This window comes from Heterocephalus glaber, unplaced genomic scaffold (assembly GCF_053883595.1).
Source record: "Heterocephalus glaber isolate CG9 unplaced genomic scaffold, H.glaber_assembly_v1.0 deba00001532, whole genome shotgun sequence".
NCBI classification, from domain to species: Eukaryota; Metazoa; Chordata; class Mammalia; order Rodentia; family Bathyergidae; genus Heterocephalus; species Heterocephalus glaber.
This window is the reverse complement of record NW_028258330.1, coordinates 28,766,639-28,786,901: the sequence shown is the minus strand read 5'-3', so window position 1 is coordinate 28,786,901 and position 20,263 is coordinate 28,766,639. Positions and strand designations below refer to the sequence as shown.

The 20,263-nt window shown below is 39.3% G+C and overlaps 2 protein-coding genes across 7 annotated transcripts in view; one reads left to right on the top strand and one right to left on the bottom strand.

Annotated features, from left to right (window-relative positions):
- Positions 1 to 19,586, bottom strand: part of Rprd1b (regulation of nuclear pre-mRNA domain containing 1B) — a 56,818-nt gene extending 37,232 nt beyond the window's left edge. For 2 of the 3 annotated variants that reach the window (XR_206216.3, XM_004867787.3), the window contains exons 1-3: positions 18,967 to 19,586; positions 13,283 to 13,412; positions 5,634 to 5,767 (exon numbers count right to left, since the gene is read on the bottom strand). Coding sequence is in view for 2 of the 3 variants with exons in the window: in XM_004867787.3 (XP_004867844.1) it covers positions 5,634 to 5,767; positions 13,283 to 13,412; positions 18,967 to 19,117 (415 nt within the window). In the remaining variant the exon portion in view is untranslated. The remainder of the gene's footprint in view (positions 1 to 5,633; positions 5,768 to 13,282; positions 13,413 to 18,966) is intronic. The other variant, XM_013066708.3, reaches the window with a different exon arrangement.
- The window catches only part of Tti1 (TELO2 interacting protein 1), a 71,598-nt gene continuing 70,855 nt past the window's right edge, over positions 19,521 to 20,263 (top strand). For 3 of the 4 annotated variants that reach the window (XM_087188974.1, XM_021246923.2, XM_087188975.1), the window contains exon 1: positions 19,528 to 19,659. The gene's annotated coding sequence lies outside the window, so the exon portion shown is untranslated. Of the gene's footprint in view, positions 19,660 to 20,263 lie in introns of all 4 variants that reach the window. The other variant, XM_004867790.4, reaches the window with a different exon arrangement.

Sequence of the window (20,263 nt, the reverse complement as noted above, 5' to 3'; positions counted from 1 at the left end):
ACAAAAAGATCACAAAACAACTGCAATTTTCTCCATTGATTCTTAAATTCACTTTGTATAGTTTCAGCTTGCACAGTCATTTTTAATTTTACACTACCAGGCAAAGCGAGGATTGTTGTATTTTTTAAATGGAAAATGTATTAGGGTATAGTTCCCACCTGAAACACCTAATAGTATTTTACACACAGTAGCTGCTTGATTAATGCTCTGGCCTGTAGTATGACCCACATAAACATTCAGCCACTATAACATCAAGGTGGACACAGAAAGAGTGGCCATTAGAATGTAAACAAAGACCAAAAATAAAATCTACATTGCTTTGTTTGCTTCCAAGGACATAGAAGAGTGCTTGATAAATCGTCAAATACAGTAAATTATAACTTAAAATCCTTCAGTTTCCAAACTCTCACAAAGAAATTATTATATTAGATAAAAAACAAACAACTCACTACCTCACGACCCTATGGATCACTGAATTTTGGCAATGGAAGGCCTTAGATCTGCCTTTGCTTTCCCCAACTTCAACAATCAAGGCTCACAGGTTGTGATCTGTTTAAAGCCAAGGAGCTTGTTAGTTTAAATCTGGGTCCACAAGCCAAAGCCTTCTGCTTCCTAACGAGGGGTTCTCATTATCACTTCATACTGCCACTCACCCACAGCACAAGACTCAAATCAAACTGAAAAACATAATTTTGGGGCCATTTCTGTTCTTTGTTGTCCTGATGAAAGAAGATAAAATAGGAGGTTAAACCATTATCAGCCTACTTTTCCAGTTTACTTATATTTTCAACCAGAGAACCCACTGGTGGTACAAATCTAAGATTTCTAAAGATAAGTTATTCATCCTTTCCCCACTAAAGCTCCTATTCTCTGAGCTACCTATTTCCAGAATGAAAACTTCTACTGGCCCCATCTTCAAAGTACAAAGCCTTGGAGACCATCAGAATCTACCCCAAAGTTCCAGCTTCTATCAGATGCCACACCGCTGAGTGATGTCTTACAATCTCTCCTGGCCCTTTCCATACATGGCCTCTCACTGGCAATTGGCCCTTTATCACACCTTGTGGCGACTGTCCCATCTTAGTCTCCCTGCCTCTAACTGCTTTTTCCAATTTAGATATACTCCATTATTATTCTGATCTTCCTAAAGCTGAGCTGAATGGCACACAGTGATTGTACACTTTCCTCATGAGTTCTAACCCATCAATGGCTGCATCATTTTGAGTACCCCTCCAATTCCCACTGCACTTGGACCTCTCTTTTAAAGTACCAGCCTTACTGCTTGGTAAGGCTTCTGGCAAGCTTTCCTCTTTAGGAGGAAGTATCTTATTCCTTTACCTCCCAACAGTATCTAGGAAAGGGTCAACAGACCAGAGTGGGCAACCTCCTGAAGGGAGTGGAGCCACAGGGCTTAGAAAGTGCTTGTGCTATGCCAAAAATGGTATCATTACTACAAAGCTGGCAGTGATTAGGACCACAGTTCTCAACTGGGTTAGACAGCCATTAAAAAAAACCTAGCAAAAAAAACCCCTAGCAAATCTGTCAGTTATGATTCCTACACCAGAATTTGTTTGTTTGTTTGTTATTTGTGGTGCTTGGGATCAAACCAACCCATGGTATTGTGCATGCTGGGCAAGTGTTCCACCACCGACCTACACCCCTAGCACTTTCCATTTTTTATTTTGAAATAAGATCTTGCTAAGTTGCCCAGGTTGGCCTTGAACTTGCAACTCCTACCTCGGCCTCCCAAGTAGCTGGGATTAAAAGCATGTACCACCACATCTGGCCTATTACATATTTAAAATTTTTTTATTTTTTTGCTGGTGCTAGGGATTGAACCCAGGGCTTCACTTGTGGTAAGCAAGTACTCTACTACTCAGCTCCATCCTCAACTCCCTATACTGAAATTTAATGTAAGTTTTCCACTATCAATTCTGACCACGGTAATTATGCTCCCTTTTTACTCACTCAAGCACTGCTTTCAGGCAGGGAAAACCCTGCCGGTGGTCAATGTTCTTTGTCTTCATATTGTCCAGCTTCTCTTCTATCCTCTAATTTGTCCCTGTGTCTCCAGAAGGCCTTGCATTCACCTAACTTTCAAGTAATCTTGGTTACACTGGGTATGGTATGCCTCTCACAGACCTTGTGGTGGTAATTCCAACATCATGGCAGGCCACGAAACTAATCTTAAGGCAAAAAGGTGGCCTGAAGTCTCTCAAATCACATCACAAAACACAGCTATCTACCTGCAAAGCTGGATCTTTTACAGAATACACTTGAAAATTTCTGGGATTTAAAACAAAAACAAAAACAAGCACTTCATATTTTATATCACTTTTAGAAAAAGAATCAGGTAATATTGTTGGCAACAATTCCTTCATTCTTTGTCTCCTCTGCGCAAAATAAAGTTTTTTAAAAGCACATTAAATTTTACTTGTGAGAAGAAAAGAGGCTGCAATAAACGAAGGGCTAGCTCTTGAGTGATAGTTTTAAAAAGCAATCCGCCCTCATTATCTCTGGACTGAGCAACTAAATCCATAACGCAACCTAGGGCAGCTGGACCCACAGCTCATGCTCTTAATGACCACACTCTCCAGCCTTGCACAAAATCCAGGAGACTGAAAATACTAAGTCTGCTCCTACTTGTGCTAACTGACTCATATACAGAAACTCCAAATATTAAATATTAGAACTGAGAGGCAAATAAAAATTATATCATCAACCCACTGATAATATCTTTGCTGCATTATGTCAAGTAATCCTCATCACAACTCTATGAAGTATTACTATTAACAGCCACATTGTACCGGGCAGACCTGAGGCTCAAAAAGGTCAAATATGGAGCCCACGGCCACACAGCTTTAGGTGACAGAGCTGGGATTCACACTCAGGAAATTTGAATGTCTAAACCTTACTGAGGTTCAGGTGAGTTGGGACACCTACTCATGAATTCATAGTATAATTCAAGTCCATTAAATCCATGTGCTTTCAGGAAAAAGTACAGTGCAAAGAACATCAGCCTTAAAGTCATGTAGGCCTGGGTCTGAAATCTCCACTCATTAACTATATCTCCTTGGACAAGATTACTATACCTTTTTGAGCCTTCCTATCCTCACCTGACATAAAATAATACTGAACTCAGTAATGGTAAGGGCCAGGGATTTGGCTCAGTGGTTCTGGTGCCTGCCTCGCAAGCGCAAGGTCCCGAGTTTGATCCCTGGTACCAAAAAGAACCAAAAAACCCCAAAACAACAACAAAAAAAGTAATGATAAAGATCTAAAATAATACATAGGCAGGTGGCAGAGGAGCTAGTACATAACGGGTGCCTAATAAATGCTGGTTCCTATGTAACTATCTTTCCTTTTTAAATCCTTCCACAATTGCATAATACTATGTGATTCATTATGATTGAAGTAAATAATAAATTCCCATCTAATCAAGCAACAGCTTTAGTATTCCCAAGAACAGGTGGCAACTTTAAAACACCCAGGCTTTGCACTTGGTGAGACAGGTATATAAACTCAAGACATCTACAGTTTTTTTGTTTTTTAGGTTGTTTTTTTTTTTGGTACCAGGGATCAAACTCAGGTCCTTGCGCTTGTGCAGCAGGCGGCCAAACCACTGAGCTAAATCCCTGGCCCACGACATCTATAATTTTAAAACAAGTTCATGAGCTTATACATGCTTCCATGTTACAAGAACTGTCAAAATTCTACAGGGAAATTTTTTATTTGAAAGATAAACTCTGTGAAATAGCTTGAAGATAAAGAATTACCCAGGAATCAAAGCTGGAATACAACGGACTATTTGAACTTGACAATAATTTTCTGGAGAACTCATCATCAATATTTTGAAAGGACTGTAGTAAAGTATTCTAGAACTCAGGTCCAGAGAAGACAGTGATCTGAAACCAATACACAAGCTGAAACCTTTTGATGTTTTCATCTTAAAGAATAGCAAAAAATAAACTATCTTTAGATTATGTTATCTTCCATTGATTCTGCCTCCACTGTCTGTCTAGACCCTCAAAAAAAATAATTCAGAAACCCAAGAGAACTATTTTCAATACTGCCACAAATTCCTCCATTTGTGTGACAGCTCCCTGAATGCAGACCTATTTCTCCTTCCTCTCTTGCTCTTTCCTATTGCATCTAACTTAGCTGTCTACTCAAAGTACATGTCCAGTCAATACTTGAATTGAAATTCAACACTGGCTTCAAGCATCCTTTTTCAGAGTTCACCTGTTTACCCAAAGGTGCTTTTAAAAATCAGCACTGTTTACTAAATGAACTGTAAGGCAGAGTGCAGAAAAGAATGCTGGATAATTCCCCAAAGCTGTACAGAATAAACACCTCCAAAGGACAAAATATCAACACTATCAGAATCCAAAATAGGAAACATCCTGTTTTTCAGAAGCTACCACCAGAATGACCCTAGAATTATTTTCTAACTCCAAGTAAAACAACAGTGACCTACAGTCCAAAAGCACTTATGTCATTGTTAGAAAGCCTCTAACCTTCAGTTTCACAGGAATATTACTGCAAAATGCATGTAATTTTAGACCTGGAAGAGATCCTGAAAAGTACACAATAAAGCACTGCTGAATTAATAATGTTACACCTGCTAATCCCAGTAAGGTCTATAGCAGAGGTGTGAACACAGTACTAATGAACAAGCAAAGAATGGTTCCATGTGCCCCGACAAGCAAGGAAACTATCAGAGTGAGAGCAGCCCTCTTGCAGAATGCATTCGCACAGTGAAAGGGGTCGAGGGACATCTCAGGCAGAGGTAAGAGCAGGTGCAGAGGAAGTGGTACCCGGAGAGCATCAGGGGGCCTGGTAATTCAATGTGGCAAAAGAAGAGGGTGTCTGTAAGGGAATGACAGGAGAAGAATCTAGAGAACTAGGCTAGTTCAGATTAGAAAAGGTCCTCAATACTGCTAGTACTTGGACTTGATCCTGCAGGTAACGAGTATATACCAGTCAGATCAGATGTGTAGCTTAGAAACATATGCCAACTAAAATTAGATCACAACTAACTAGAAGTCAAATGATCAACTAACATATTCTTTAGAGGAAAAAATTAAAAGTTCTTATGAAGAACTTGGTAAAATTTATATATACATGCATAATTCCCAAGACATCCTGGGCCCAGTAAAGATCAAAATAAATTTTAGAAAACAATCTTACAATCATAAGAAGAATATGTTCCAAAACCACAATGGTATTTAATGAAAACAAGTTCTAGAAGGGCTGAAGGGCTTATCTAAGATCTGTAGTAGTTAATGGCAGGACTAGGACAAAATCTTAGTACAAGGTACTTCCAAGTTATCCACAATGCCGAAGTACTTTGTTGTTCCTTCCCTTGTGCAAGACAGTCTTTCAAAGACAGAAGAGAGCCGAGGAGAATACACAGCAAAAGTTAGGGAGAGATAGAATGAACAGCATGAGTGCTAGAACCAGGCTCGCACACCACGAGCACTACATAAATTCTCACCATCATTCATGATCATCTTTTCTGTGAAGAATCATAAAATTGCTCGTGGTTCACAGCAACCCCCACTGCAGCTTTTCATATTTGATTCGAAAGTAGGCAAAGACCAAGAGCTGTAAACATGTGGTGATGTTTCTACCTTTGGGGGGAGGGCTCTTGGAGTCCTCCATAGACAGCTTCAGCTGCTGTATGAACTCGCCGCCATACACACTTCTTTCTTGCCAGATGTTCAGCAATCTTTCTAAAGGTTTTTTACAGCCTTCATCTGCCTCTCTGCCCAGAAAAGATGAAAAGATATATGTAAGCTTAAGATCTTTTGCTTTTAATTAGGACAAATCTACTTTTAAAAAAAAGAAATCAACAACTGGCTAAATGATTTGCATATTTTAAAACAGAAGGAAAAGTAAGGCACATATTGTGTTACTTGGATATCTAAAACTTAACCAGAAACTGCCTTTTCCTGCGGTGGATGGGGAACACAAAGGAATAATATAGAATAAAAAATTTTCCCCTTTGAAAGATGACGCAAATAGTGGAAAAAGCCAATGGCTGATTTTTACAGATAGCGAATAATCAAAAAGTTGATCATATTAATGGTGACTGCTTGGTTTTTAGGAAGATCTCAGTTGAAATGTAGTGCCAGACATTCTATTGAAAATTAAAGTGAGTCAAAACTTAGAAGTCAAAACTTTTAATTCTTTTTAAGAATTAAAAAGATTAAAAAACACAAATGTTTAAAATGGGAAATTCAGAAGAGGATTTAGCTCAGTGGTTCTGGCGCCTGCCTCGCAAGCGCAAGGTCCCGAATTTGATCCCCGGTACCAAAAAAAATTAATTAAATAAATAAATAAATTTTAAAAATGGGAAATTTACCACACTAACACACCATCACCTCTATATGCATAAATACAATTATACACATATATACCAGGACTGATCTCCACTTAACTTCATGATTATTTTAACACTGGCTAAGTCTATGTTCCATGTTCACACACAGGTGTCTGGTTGATATCTTGGGACACGCTGAGAATATTGCAGTCCTTCTGTAATTTATATCTGAAAGAAGCCTGGTAATTTTTTTCCTGGCATGGACTATGATTAGCACTCAGTGTGCATCTGCTGCCTACTATAAAACATCAGACAGCAAGTAGAAGAGTGGGACACTTTCTGAACAGAAACCAAATTTACTCACCACCCACTGGGTTCCTGTGAATCGTTCTGTTTAGTGAGGTTGTGAGGATGTCAATGATCTTATATTGAGCAACTCTAACCAAGAAAGAATACCTCGACATCTTAGGACCCAAGTCAAGTATCTTTAATAAGAATTTCAAGAAACCATACCAAAGTCAACCAGATGGGAATCTATAACACCTTCAACTGTGATAGCACTTTTTGTAAAGCTTATGCTAAAATTCAGCACAAAATAAGGTTTCAGGTTGGCCTGCCCAGACTGTGTTACTTATGAATTATTAGTAACATATTTCACTAAACTAGGATCAAAGGACTAAACCAGTAAACATAAAAATTTATTCTTTTTTATCTAATTTTTTATTTTTCAAGTTAGAAGTGAGGGTTAGGAAAAAAGAGAAACACTTCTATAAATAGTTATATTTATAGGGTTCAAAGATATGACCTAATTATCTCGTATGACATTTTACTCCATCTCCAGAAATGAGCTCTTCTGACCCTTTCCTCTGGTATTAACCTGGCCCAAGTTACTATCATCTCCTGACTGGATTACAACAGTTCCATTACTGGGCTCCTCACTTTTACTCTAGTGCTTTTACATCTACTCTCAAGTTCTAATAATTCTACCTGCTGTGTTAAGCAGATCACATGTCTTCCTATTAAAGGTGAAAGTCCCTATAAAGCCTTCAAGGCCTTTTTCATCCCAGCCCTCTGAACTTGGGCTTTACCGCCAACTCACGGTTTCCCTCCCACTTAAAGTTTGCTTTGCTCCTGCTGGCCACATGACTCATTTCTGTTTCTCCTTCAAGTGTATGCTTAGTCCCACACTACCTTTTCAGAGAGTTCTTTCCTAATCTCCACACTGCACATACTATACAATTTACTTGTTCACACTCTTTCCATTTGAATGTATTGCCACGAAGACAGGGATTTATCTTTTCACTTACTGCTAGATGACCTAGAATGAGCATAAATGATATGTTCAACTCTCATTTTTGAAAAATTTTACATGGCCATACAGTTAATAAGCTTTCAACAATCACCTTTCTGCATTAAGGTCATGCATGTCAGAAATCAACTAAGTATCTCCCGGTTCAATCAATGAAGGTTTATGGAATATTACGCTTGAAATACAAAGAATAAGGCCTACTCCCTGACCTCTAGGACTTGAACCCAACAACCCCTCAGGTCTTTGTAATCTCATCTCCTTTCTTCAACCCTTTCTGGGAGTTCACATTCTAGCAACACCCAATCATGCATATATTCCAATTAGAACTTGTTCTTTCTTGCGTATCTGCCTTTGCTCATGCTATTGCCTGTACTATGAATGGAAACCCTAAAATTAAACAAGACAGAAAGGAGAAGTTGTAATTCAGGTAGTTGAAATATATAGGTATATACAGAAACAGTAGAAGAATCTGGAAGGACAGAATGGAATCAGACTAGAAAAGTCCGGGATACCATACTAAGCATGTGGTCTGCAGGCAGTGTGAAGCCCCTGATGTACGATTTAGAAAAATAGTCACATCTAATGTAACCAAATCACAACTGAACAGAACTTAATTGACTGGCTGGTACTTTTTACAAAATCTGTTCTCTGAAGAACCTGTTTGCTGAAAGAGAAACCAACCATCAGAACAAACTTATCAAGGTTTTGGGGGAGGGGGCATGATACCCACCCATCCACATCCATCATTCCTGGAGGCATTTGGGACTCCAGATGAGACTGGTTTTCAGTATAGTTTCAGCCACATTTTTAATCAGTGGACAACTGCTCAATATTGTTATAACCTCAGAACACCTTCAAATATTTCCACTACTAAAGGCTAAAGTCAAAAGAGGGCTCTAATTTAATCAATGAACATAACTAACTAGGATAGTTTATTTCCTTAAACATAGTAAAGCAAAGTTTTGCTTAGATAATTTTCATGTTATAGGTAATATATTCAAGATATCTTTTTACGGATGAGTTTCACAAATAAGCTGTCATGAACTGAAAGTCACTTTAACACCTGGAATCAGATACAGTTAAAGCAATTATAAAAAGGGAACTCTTTTCAGGTTGCACTAACTTCATTTTACATCAAGAAATCTTTAAATGAAAAAACTCTTTGTCATCAATCTTTGAATAAACTGGAAGATGATGATAATTACCTACCCAATTATTATGTCAAACACTTCATTTGCATGTCAATTCTGATTAAACTCACTTTTCTAATTCAGATGGCAAAAATGAACATAAAAGTGAAGAAGTGTATTATACACACACAAACAGAATTGCTGCTTGAAGTGCGGGCTGGACATCTGAGGTCTTGCCAAGTGAGGCTTGGGGGACTTTTCATTATGCAGCTCTCTGGCGCTTTCTTAATATATTCATTGTAAAAGGCTCACTAAGAGCAAGAATTCTAAGTATGGCCAGCACTTCCAACAACATCTCATGTAAAGCTGGGGTAGAAATGTTCTGTTACAATTGTTCAGAAGAGTTAACATAGATTGCTGGAGGCTTGTTACCCTTAAAAAAGCCTGTTGACAAGTGGGCCCTTGATGACATCTAGGAACTTGAGATTGCAAGAGTACTCCCATCATTTCCTGACTGTTCAGGGGAGTTTACTTTGTGTAAACTGTACAAACAATATGGTCCCAAATGAACACCTGCTTTCTGGGAGCCTGGAATTACCACAGAGGATGCCCTACATGACCAATCTCAACAAAAACTCTGGGTGCTGAGTCCCTAATAAGCTTTCTTGTTAGACTGCATTTCACACTTGATGTCACAATTCAATGCTGGAGAAATTAATTATGTTTGTGTGACTCCACTGGGAGGTAACCCTTGAAAGATTATACCTCGAGCACTCTAGTCTTCACCACATGCTCCTTTTCCCTTTGCTGATTTTGCTTTGTATCCTTTGGCTATAATAAATCATAGCTGTAAGTGTTCCTAGGGGGCTACCATATCTGGGAGTGATCTTGGAGGCCCATACACAACAAGAAATATTATATATATGATGATAACCTCCAAATTTATGTTTCCAGAAAATAAATTTCTAAGGAGCTTAAGACTGTCTCATCCATATGCCTATTTGGCATCACCCCCTGGAATATCTATCAGCCACCTCAAACTTAACAAAACAAAGCTCATTTCGTCCACTAAATCTTTTCCCCCACTTTTCAGCTCAGTTACAGTACTATCAGCCAAACATTTACATCACCAACCCATAAGTCATTTTTGGGGGGGAGGGGGGGTACCGGGAATTGAACTTAGGACCTTGCGCTTGCAAGGCAGGTGCTACACCACTGAGCCAAATAATCCCTGGCCCCCATAAATCATCTTTGATTTCTCTTTTCCTTCACTACTAGTTCCTAACCAACTTCTATACATCTTATAACTTTTACACGTGGGAAAAAAATCCAACTACAAAGAAATCATCCAATAAAAGGAAGCTATCTCCTCATTGTCTGAGCCCTAGCCGATGTCAACTGTAACCTGTACCACAGCAATACTCTCCGAACTCATGTCTCTGCCCTTCCCCTGCCCTTTACAAATCCATTCTCCAAGCCAACCCATTTTTAAAGAGGAATCTTTGTAAAATGTATGTTGGAATATATCATTCCTTAGCTTAAAACTCTGCATGGACACCCTATCAGCATAAAATCCTAAATCTCTCCTGAGGCTTGCAGGGCATACATGACTGGTACCTGTCCACCTCTCTGATCTTGTTTGGGTGCCACTCCTTCCTTTGCTATGTTCTAACCATTCTGGCTTTCACTCTGATTCTCTTAAGATTCCAAGATCATTTCTACCTTAGGTCTTATTTAATAGCTGTTCCTGCTTTGCATGATTATCTCACATGTCATTTCCTTAGAGAGGCCCTCCTTAATCACACTGCTGAGAAGAGATCCCACTCTAGTGCACCATTCTATTTTACTATGTCCATATCATCACTCTCTCAAAGTGTCTTGTTCATTTCACAATCCTTTGCCTGCTTTGTTCCATGCTGTTCCCCTAGTATCACGATCAGTCATTGGCACATAGTAGGTATTCACTGTACATGTTGAATGAAAAATGCTATGTACAGGGCTGGGGATTTAGCTCAGTGGTTCCACCGCCTGCCTCGAAAGCGTAAGGACCTGAGTTCGATCCCCCGGACCAAAAAAAAAAAAAAAAATGCTATGTACAACTGCCTCCAAACACAAGAAAACAAGGCACTTCTGTGGTTAGCATTTTCTCAGCCTGGTTCATTAAACTGTTCTTCAAACTCTAGCCTATGAACACGACAGTTTTCCTGAACTGAAAGATTTGTGTTTGTCTGGGGATAGGGGTAAGGAATTATCATAAAGATGGGTCAACTACCTTTGTTCATCAACAGAAAAAGCATACAGAGAGCATACATTAGGGTACTCTTAGTTGCTACGGTGCATCAGAACTGAAGTAGATGTTGGACGTTCTGTTCTAATAAAGGGGTGAGAAAGAAGCTAGGAAGCATGGACATCCTGAATATAATACCCAAACAAGACCTTCAAAAAGTTAGAAGACTGGAAATAGGAATTAAGAGCTATTTTTTACTGAGAAAGAACAGGTTGAATCTGACAAGATGTTCTCAGTGTCTCCTGTATAAGTTTTAGAATGTTTCCAAGTGGAAAAGTGATTTTTTAAAACCTGGTATCACCTGCCCTTTCCTCCCCTCTTTCTTTTTTTTTTTTTTAACTTTTTTATTTTTTGAGACAGAGCCCCACTATGTAGTTCAGGTTGTACTTATCATATAGTCTAGACTGGCCTCAAACTTGTGGAGATCCTCTTGCCTGAGCCTCCCAAGTGCTGGGTTTACAGGCATGTGCACCATACCCAGCATCCCACCCTTTTCTATTTATCCTTTTCTGATTTAAAGGCAGCTAAATATTATTTATCAAGTTTTAAGTAAGTGGGTTTTTTTAACTGTTCCTATAGGAAATTATTTCATTAATTTCCTACATCAATCTCTCCCTCCATGAGTCAGTATTAATTACTCATTCAACAGATATTTACTGAATCCCTACTCTGTGCCAGGGTAGACCATAATGTTGTCAGCTCCTGGGATACCATTTACATCAGGACTAGATAAATGGTATTCCCTAAAGCTATGTAACCCAGCAACTCTATGCCAGTTTATTAGGTGCCTAGCAAATAGCATGGGATAAAAAAGAAATGGTCCAGGCTGGGGATTTAGCTCAGTGGTTGTGCCGCCCGCCTCACAAGCGCAAGGACCCGAGTTCAATCCCAGGTACCAAAAAAAGAAAAAAGAAAAGAAAAGAAATGGTCCTTCCCTGCATGGAGTTTATAATCTAATATATTCCAATAAATAAGCAAAGAATGTGGATCAGGCATCATACTACATACTTTTCAACGCAATAACTCAAATGAGATACGGCGTCATCCCCTTTTAACTAATCAGGAAACTTGGTCTCAGAAAGTTAAGTAACATCTAAGGTCACTCACACAGTGCTCAAGGCATGGCCAGTGTCTAAGAAACTGCAACCTAAATCTCATCAAAACAAGAAATCCCAGTCTCCAGTTTCAGATAGCTACTCTAGTTGTCTGTTCTACGCTTACTCTATTACAAGGATTCAGTAATTTTTTTCAAGTTAATAACACATTTTGCTACTTCAGAGTGTGAATACATCAAAAAAGGAGCCAGCTATGTAGTTAACCAAAAATTTTTCTGCCTCTAGAAAACTAGACATCCTTTCTGAGTTCTGGATTTTTAATTTTTTACTTTTAAACTTTTCAAATTCTTCAGGAAACACCTAATTCCACATTTAAGGCCCTTCATTTACATCTTAGACCCTGGAACAATTTTTCTTTAACCCACCCATCTCCTTTCACCCTTCCCAATTTCCTTTTGCAAAGACTTGTGTATTTTTATGTTTACTTATAACCACAGCCTACTAAAAAAGCTATTTCTTTGCTCCTCCTGGGAACCTAACTTGTGCCTATCAAAAACTGTTGTTTTAAATAAATAAAAATGATTTATAGCACTTTTCATCCAATGTATGCTTTCTATATTAGCTGTATGTGTGCATACTCCAGTTCTCTCTGCCACAAACCACAACAGTAGCAGACTTAATACACTTTGGACAGAATAACTACTTTTCCATGCTAATAATTACTATTTTTGCACTTACAGTAATGCTTTTACTTTTAGTAAACTAGACATACAGAAGGAAGTAAATAAGAAGGCATAAACAATTTCTGCTACTGAAGATACGTTTCAAAGAGGTTTCCTCATGCTACTGAGCTTTGTTTTTTTATCATCATAAACTAATGAGACAATTCAGCCAAGCAGAAGAAAAAAAATCACATTCAAGAAATAAATGCAATAAATAAGGGGCAAAGATGTAGTTCCAATATTAGGCTGCATCTCTTTACTGCATCAAAGTGTTTGTATGTCTGAGACAGTTCTTAAAGACAAAGCAAAACATAAAACCACAATTTGGTCTCCATAACACACTTTGTAATTAATGTACAAAGTTACCAACTTACAAAGGCTATCACAAAAAAGTAATGAACAAAAAAGGTGGAAAAGATACTAAAAACAAAAACAAAAAAAACAGACAACATACCTGGCAACATGAGAAAAGGCATCCACAAGGACAGATTCAAATTCTCTAGTGAATTCAGGTCCTTTCCTTTTACTGTTTTGGATCACATCATTTGCTAAGTACAGAAAAGTAAGCTTTCTATTTGATTTGGCTGGAAAAAAAAAGAAAAGAGGATAATTTAACTTACACTAAAGAAATTCTTAATTCACAATTCTGCCCTAGACTATTCCTTCCATCCAAGTACTAACCAGGCCCGACCCTGCTTAGCTTCTGAGATCAGACAAGATCGGGCGCGTTCAGGGTGGTATGGCCGTAGACTGCCCTAGACTATTCCTAAAGAACATTAAGACAAATATTATCTGCTTGTGGTCAAGCTTCATTTCTGTTATTTTAACCACAGTAATTGACAATAAAAACAAATTCAGAGAAAATTCCTAAAGTATAAGCTGCCAGTATTAATGTTAAAAATCAAAGCTTTCATTTATTCTATTGCAAAGATGAACATTTTTAATGCACTCTTAACTATCAAATATTCCAGAATGAAAGACTGAGTTGGTTTCAATTTTAAAATAGATTCTTGTAATTTATGCTCCTAAACTGAGTATTTATCTTTGGTACTCCAATAACCACAATCAGTCAACGATAGCAACTCTAAAACCCCCAAAAAACTCTAGATCCACCAAAGGATGTTTATCTCAAAAACAAACATGCATGAATGCTACATTGTTACTGAAAATTTACACACATCTAAAATCTAGATATGCAAAATTATGGCTCCTACAAAAACCATAATTCTTCTGTTAAATATACAAAATGTAGCATTTCCTATTACTCTGTAAGGTACCATATATTAAACCATAAAAACTTCACACAATGTGCCTGAGTTACAGTTGCTTGGGGGAACACTACTTTCATGGCTTCTATGCACATAACTTCTCCACTGTAAAGTTATATCACTTTCTGGTCTCATTTTTCTTTTAAAATAAATATGAACATAATTAGATATTTCAAAACACTAAGTCCTCTCTAATGCTAAAGTACCTGAAAAACTCAAACTCTGTATCAACTTTTACACACCCAAGTTACTAGTCCTGGCTCTATGGCTCTCAGAAATCACTTCTCTATTTCTTTTGAAATGCACATAGCATGTGTAACCTCTGACACAGCAGGCATGGGATCTGACATTTTAAAATGTAGCTACAGGAGCCGGGGATTTAGCTCAGTGGTTCCAGCGCCTGCCTCAAAAGCACAAGGATCCGAGTTCGATCCCCGGTACCAAAAAAAAAAAAAAAAAATGTAACTACAGGAGAACAAGCCAAGTTAAAAACAAGATTTTAAAAGCACATTACAGTTTAAACTGATGTCTTAAAATGCTCATAAAATTAAATATGGATAGCCTGAACTGTATTAACCTTCTGGTAATAACCTAGGTTAGATGGTGAACTGATAAAAATATCAGAAACCTGGAGCTATCTTTAAGTTCTAATTTTTACACAAAAGCAAGAATAAATATCCATAGGCATACCATGCTATTGCTTCAAAGGTACAATTATGACAAAAGGCATTTTTTAAAGGTGCAGTAAGTAAAACAATCAAGTCTATAGTATGAAGGCTAGTGGACTCAAAAATAAATGAGAACTCAAATAAGGCAAATTTGACTATGCAGAACTTCATAAAGTCCATATACTTTATGTTTAAAAACCTAGAATTCATACTATAAAATGTCAATTTGGACACTCAAGACCTGAGGTATTTTTAATTACAAATATGGTATCTAACAGGATAGAGAGCAAAGGTTTTCACTGTCTACAATGCCAATTAATTTTCATGACCTCTAAACTATATGGGTTTACTTAGAATAAAACTTGGATCCTCTATAATCAACATCATAAATGGTCAATATAAGCACTATGTGTACAAAGCACTGAAACACAGGGTCAACAATACATGCACATATCCCTCTACCCTAACCCTGGGTGACAACTTGTTCAGATGACTTCCAATATGACAAAGTAAATCCTTTCACTCTCCACCTATGTCCATTCCAAACTGGTACAACTACTTAAGCAAAGTTTAAACAACTGGCAATGCAAAAGTTTTCACTTGTTTGGCTGGTTTCGACATCTATACAAAGTCTTAGAAGTAATTTTTGGAGCTGGGAATGGTGGCACATGCCTGAGGCAGGAGGGTTCAAGGCCAGCCTGGACAAGTTAGGAAGACCTTGTCTCAAAAAAATGGGGGGACCAGCTGGGTGTAGCTAAATGGTAGAGAGCCCCTGAGATCAATCCTCGTACTACAAAAACAAAAAAGTAATTTTGGGGGAAAGAAGTCTAAATACATTCAGGCCACAATACAATTATGCCTCTAAGATCATTTAAGAGCAATGGTCACCAAGCTATTCCATAAAGGCAGGAGAAACTGTACTTCGAACCAAATCTAAAGGACTAGATTAAAAATAATTCCTAGAAAATGGAAAGAAAACAATCAGGGACATAGGAAAGTAGTATTTATGTCAGAAAAAGTAATTCTTGTACATCTCCCAAGTATTTTGATAGTAACTCAGTGAATATCTCAGGGAAAATGACTTCACAATAGATACAAAGTACCTACTTTTAAAATCTCAGGGTGCACTAGAAAGTAAGGGGCTAGTCAATTTGAACATAAGGACACAAAATCCTTTTCCCCTATAGTGTGGGGGCATCTTCAATTCATGAAAGAAGCCTGGATATTAGAGGAAGATGCATTTTGATGCTTGAAAAAGAATTCTAATTCTACAGAGTCCAAAATGGTAGCCATTAGCCGCATATGGCTATTAAACACTTGACTTGTGGATAGTAAAACTTGGGAACTGAAATTTCATTGTATTTATTTAAAACTTTAATTTCTTAATCACACATTTTAAGTGCTCAAAAGCTACATGTGGCGCCTTGTTGGAAAGCACAGATATAAAACACTAAAACTGTTACAAAAAGTTGGTATTAAGCAGTGCTGTTTAGATCTTTATTCAAACATGAAAATGATATCAGAGACCACAATTTCACTCCTAAACTTTTTAAACTGTGTAATAGGCACTATCTTAAATGCCGTTGCATTACAGAAAAACCAGATGATCAAATTTCTCCCTTCCACATTCTAGTGAAAAAGAAAACAACTAAGAAAGAATGAAGTAAATGCTAGGTTTGAATGATGGGGTGGTAGGCAGTAACTAATTCTAGTAAACAAAAGCATCAGTATCAGCTGACCAGCTTGGCTTCATAAGCACATAGAGGCACTGGATCCTTGAAAAAGCACAAGCTTTGGCCATCAGTCAGCCCTGGGCTCATGTCCTTGTATATACCCCTGAAAAAATCACTTATTCTCTATCTTTATCTTCTTATCTATAAAAATGAAAATAGTATTAGCCTATTTGGGCTGGGGATTTAGCTCAGTGGTTCCACCGCCTGCCTCGAAAGCTAAGGACCCAAGTTCGATCCCCGGTACCAAAAAAAAAAAAAAAAATATTAGCCTATTTACAACATAAGCCTTTATCATGAAATTAGGGATAAGAAGCTTCATTAATGAATGTACTCTATTACAGTGATACCTTGGTTATCGAACTCAATTCACCCCAAATTCGTGATTGAACACTGAAAAATTCAAGAACTGAACGTATTTTTCCCATAAGAAATAATGGAAAAACAAATAATTGGTTGAGCACTAAAAATTACACTTATAAATTCACTTTTCCAGGACAAAAAATTTCACACTAATTTCTTTAACTTGTAGTCCTCAGTTTTCTTCTCAGTTTTACTGTTGGTATCACTAACTTTCTTTGGAACCATTGTTACGATATCTAATGCAAATAAAGTGCGAAAAAAAGGAAAAGCACAATGATGAATGTTTTAACTTACTAACACAAGCACAATATGTTGTCTGGGTGACAGTGGCACTTAGACTGAAGTGTCACCCCTTTGTGTCCCCAGTGAGACTCACTCTTGGCCCATACAGGTTTTTTCAAGTTGGATTTTCGATTAGACTATCAAGCAAAGTTACAAACACTAAGCATTTTTTTTTTCAAACTTTTGCTGTTGGAGTAGTGGAAAGTTTGAGTTTGGAGCCATTTGACAACCAAGGTATCACTGTACTTTTCAATAACTCAGAAGGTAAAGTGAGGAGTCAAGATGGTAAGTGACATTTGAGACGGACTTCGACAATCTCAAGATGATCAAAGAGATCCTACCAGGTAAGATTCTACAAATAGGCAATTTGCATTTTTTTTCACACCTCAGATATATTATAAATATCTGAATAGCACAATGGGGCACATGAAGGAGGCTCTGGGAGCTCCAGGTTCTACCTCTCAAATGTCCAGAGACCTGAGGGGATCCCTATCTCAGTATAGCACATCATATTTGGGGGTTTCTAGGAGACAGCTAGAACTGGGTCTTCTGAAATAATCCTGGAGTTTGGCATCTACTAGCCTGATGTAGTCTGAGCCTCACAAGTTCAGAGGACTTGTAGATACCACTTAGCCACTTCAGTTTTCTTATCTGTAAAGTAGGGTGACATCAGAGATAGCAGAGAACACATATGAAGTCACTTCCTACACTATAATGGGCCCAATGCATATAGGGTGTCCAGAACGGCTTTGAGCTTCATTTCTTCAGCCTTCCATTAAGAAACTCATCAGGATATCAGCAGACGTAGGTGCCCACCTTTTTCCACCAGACTATAAGAAACCTGAAGGCAAAAACCATGCCTCACATTGACCAACAGTCCCGTCTCAACAGGACTGAATGCCTACACTGTGCACAACAGCATGTTAAATGTTCATTTGGATCACTGTTTATTTCTCATCACAATTTGTGTATTTGACCTTCAGATTTTCTCCATCTGCAAAGTTTCTACTTCAATAAGGCTCTGAGAATTTAAAAAACGACAACATACGTAAAGATATTAGTACTGTACCTGGCACATAATAATGGTAGTTTACATCAGTTATCATCTCCATTTTGGAGATAAAGAAATAAGGGTCTGCCAGGCTAAGTTGCTGGGATCAGTAAGTGTCAAAGTCGGGCTTAACTTCTAGGCTGTTGGCAGAGGTAGCTTGCTATTGTGTCCAACATGGTACCTTGCACAAAACAGGCTGAGTTCAATGAATGTCTGTCAGATCCTGAATAGGGCCTGAAATCAATGGCAGGTAAATTTCTAAGGCTGATCTGAGGACTGAGTGCGAGTACATATACACAAAGGTCTAAGTATAGCGACTGGCAAGGAGTAAAAAGCTTTGCAAGTGGCAGCTACCCTTGTGGTTTTACAAAAGAGAAAACATAGGCATTCGGAGATGTCATTTAACTAGCAAGTGGCTAAGCCGGTACTCGATCAAGCCATTCTGACTCCAGGGCCCTCTGGCTTTTACTCCAAATGCCCAGCACAGGGCCTGACGCCTAACAGTACGGGTGCCCAATGCAGCAAAGACAACAGTAATCGCAAGTGTCGGGAGAAGCCTGAGGGGAAAACAGTTTGAAAGTCTGAGGATCTGAACCCTAGTCCCTAGAACCTCAGACAAGCACCTTATACCTTTCACGGGTGTTTCTTACTTCGAAAAATGAGAGATAACACTGTCTCCCATCTCAGAAGCGCGAGACTGAAACGCAAGGCTCAATTAAGAAACCACAAGGGTCTGGGGAGTGGGAGGGCTCAAGGGAGCAGGAGGGGATGTTTACCTTTGCGGAGCTCGCGATGCCACACAGAGACGATTGGTCCTGCGTGCTTGCGGTGGTGTATGAGCCACAGAGATAGAGTCTGCACGCTCTGCTGAGAGTTGCTCAGCTCCGAGAGCTTCTTCTCCAGCGCCGACTCGGAGAAGGAAGACATAGTGGCGGTGGAGAGGCCCGGCGAAGAGCGGCCAAGGCCGCCCAGTGTAATGAGAAGAGCGACCGCACACGTCCCGGGCCCTACCTGACAGACTGCAGGACTCTTTAGCAACTGACAGATGGCCAGGTGTGCAAGGCGGGGGAGGGGATGGGTCTCTGCAGTAACAGCCGCCCGCGTCCCCCGCACAAGATGGCCACCCGACCTCTCACCCCGCCGCGAGAGCGAGGTTAAAGGGCAAAGGCCGGAGTAGCTGGGCACCGAGAGGAGTCGGAGCTGTAGGAAAACGTTGCTTTGGAAGCGGTGGCCTCTCTGACCCTCGCTCAGAGCACTTTGAAAAAGCAAGACAGAAAGAAAGACCTCAGTTTCCCAAGCCCGGAAGGAGATTTGACCGCTCAAGCCTGCACGCCGGCGCAATGAGTCTCACCGGATCCCTTTCTCCCGCGGCCGCAGAACCTTTCTGGCGCGTTATGGCGCGCTGCTTAGAGCGTCACTTCCGGCGACTTGCAGGAGGCGGGAGAGTGAGGGAAAGGCTGGAAGACGAGGTAAGAGAAGAGTGGCGGGAACAAGAAGGAGCCTAGCAGCTGCGAGCCGTTAGAGGGGGATCTTGAGGGGACACTGAGCCTGAGAGATCATGACCTTGGTATGGGAGGGGACTTCCTCCCTCACCAGGCCGGCCTCAGGCGACACTTTTCCTCCACATGTACATGTCCTGCTCTTCGGCTGCCCCCCTCCCCCAGCTCCTTTCTGCGTCTTCCAAGGCACTCACGTGCCCTCGTCACACCTCCACTCCTTGGCTCTCGCTCTCTCTACAAACATGAGTCCCCCTTTCTCACCTATTGAGCTCCTCCTCAGTCTCTGGGACCACCCTCTAATATCCTGTTAGGATGTTTAATCTGTTACTGTGCAGTCTCATGCTCTTGGCTCTTGGTTGCTTCATTCAGAGAATCATCTGTTTTTGCCCTCCCTGTGCGGCCATTGACTTCTCTTTGAGACTCTAAACCCTTATCTCATTCGCTAAGAGTTTTAAATTTCATTTGTCAAATCAGCAGAGAAATTTTCTAACTGCTATGGGTATAGTGATAAGGAGTTAGTTTTTCATAGACATTACAGAATTCTAAAATTTCCTGATCCCTGTTGAACATTCTA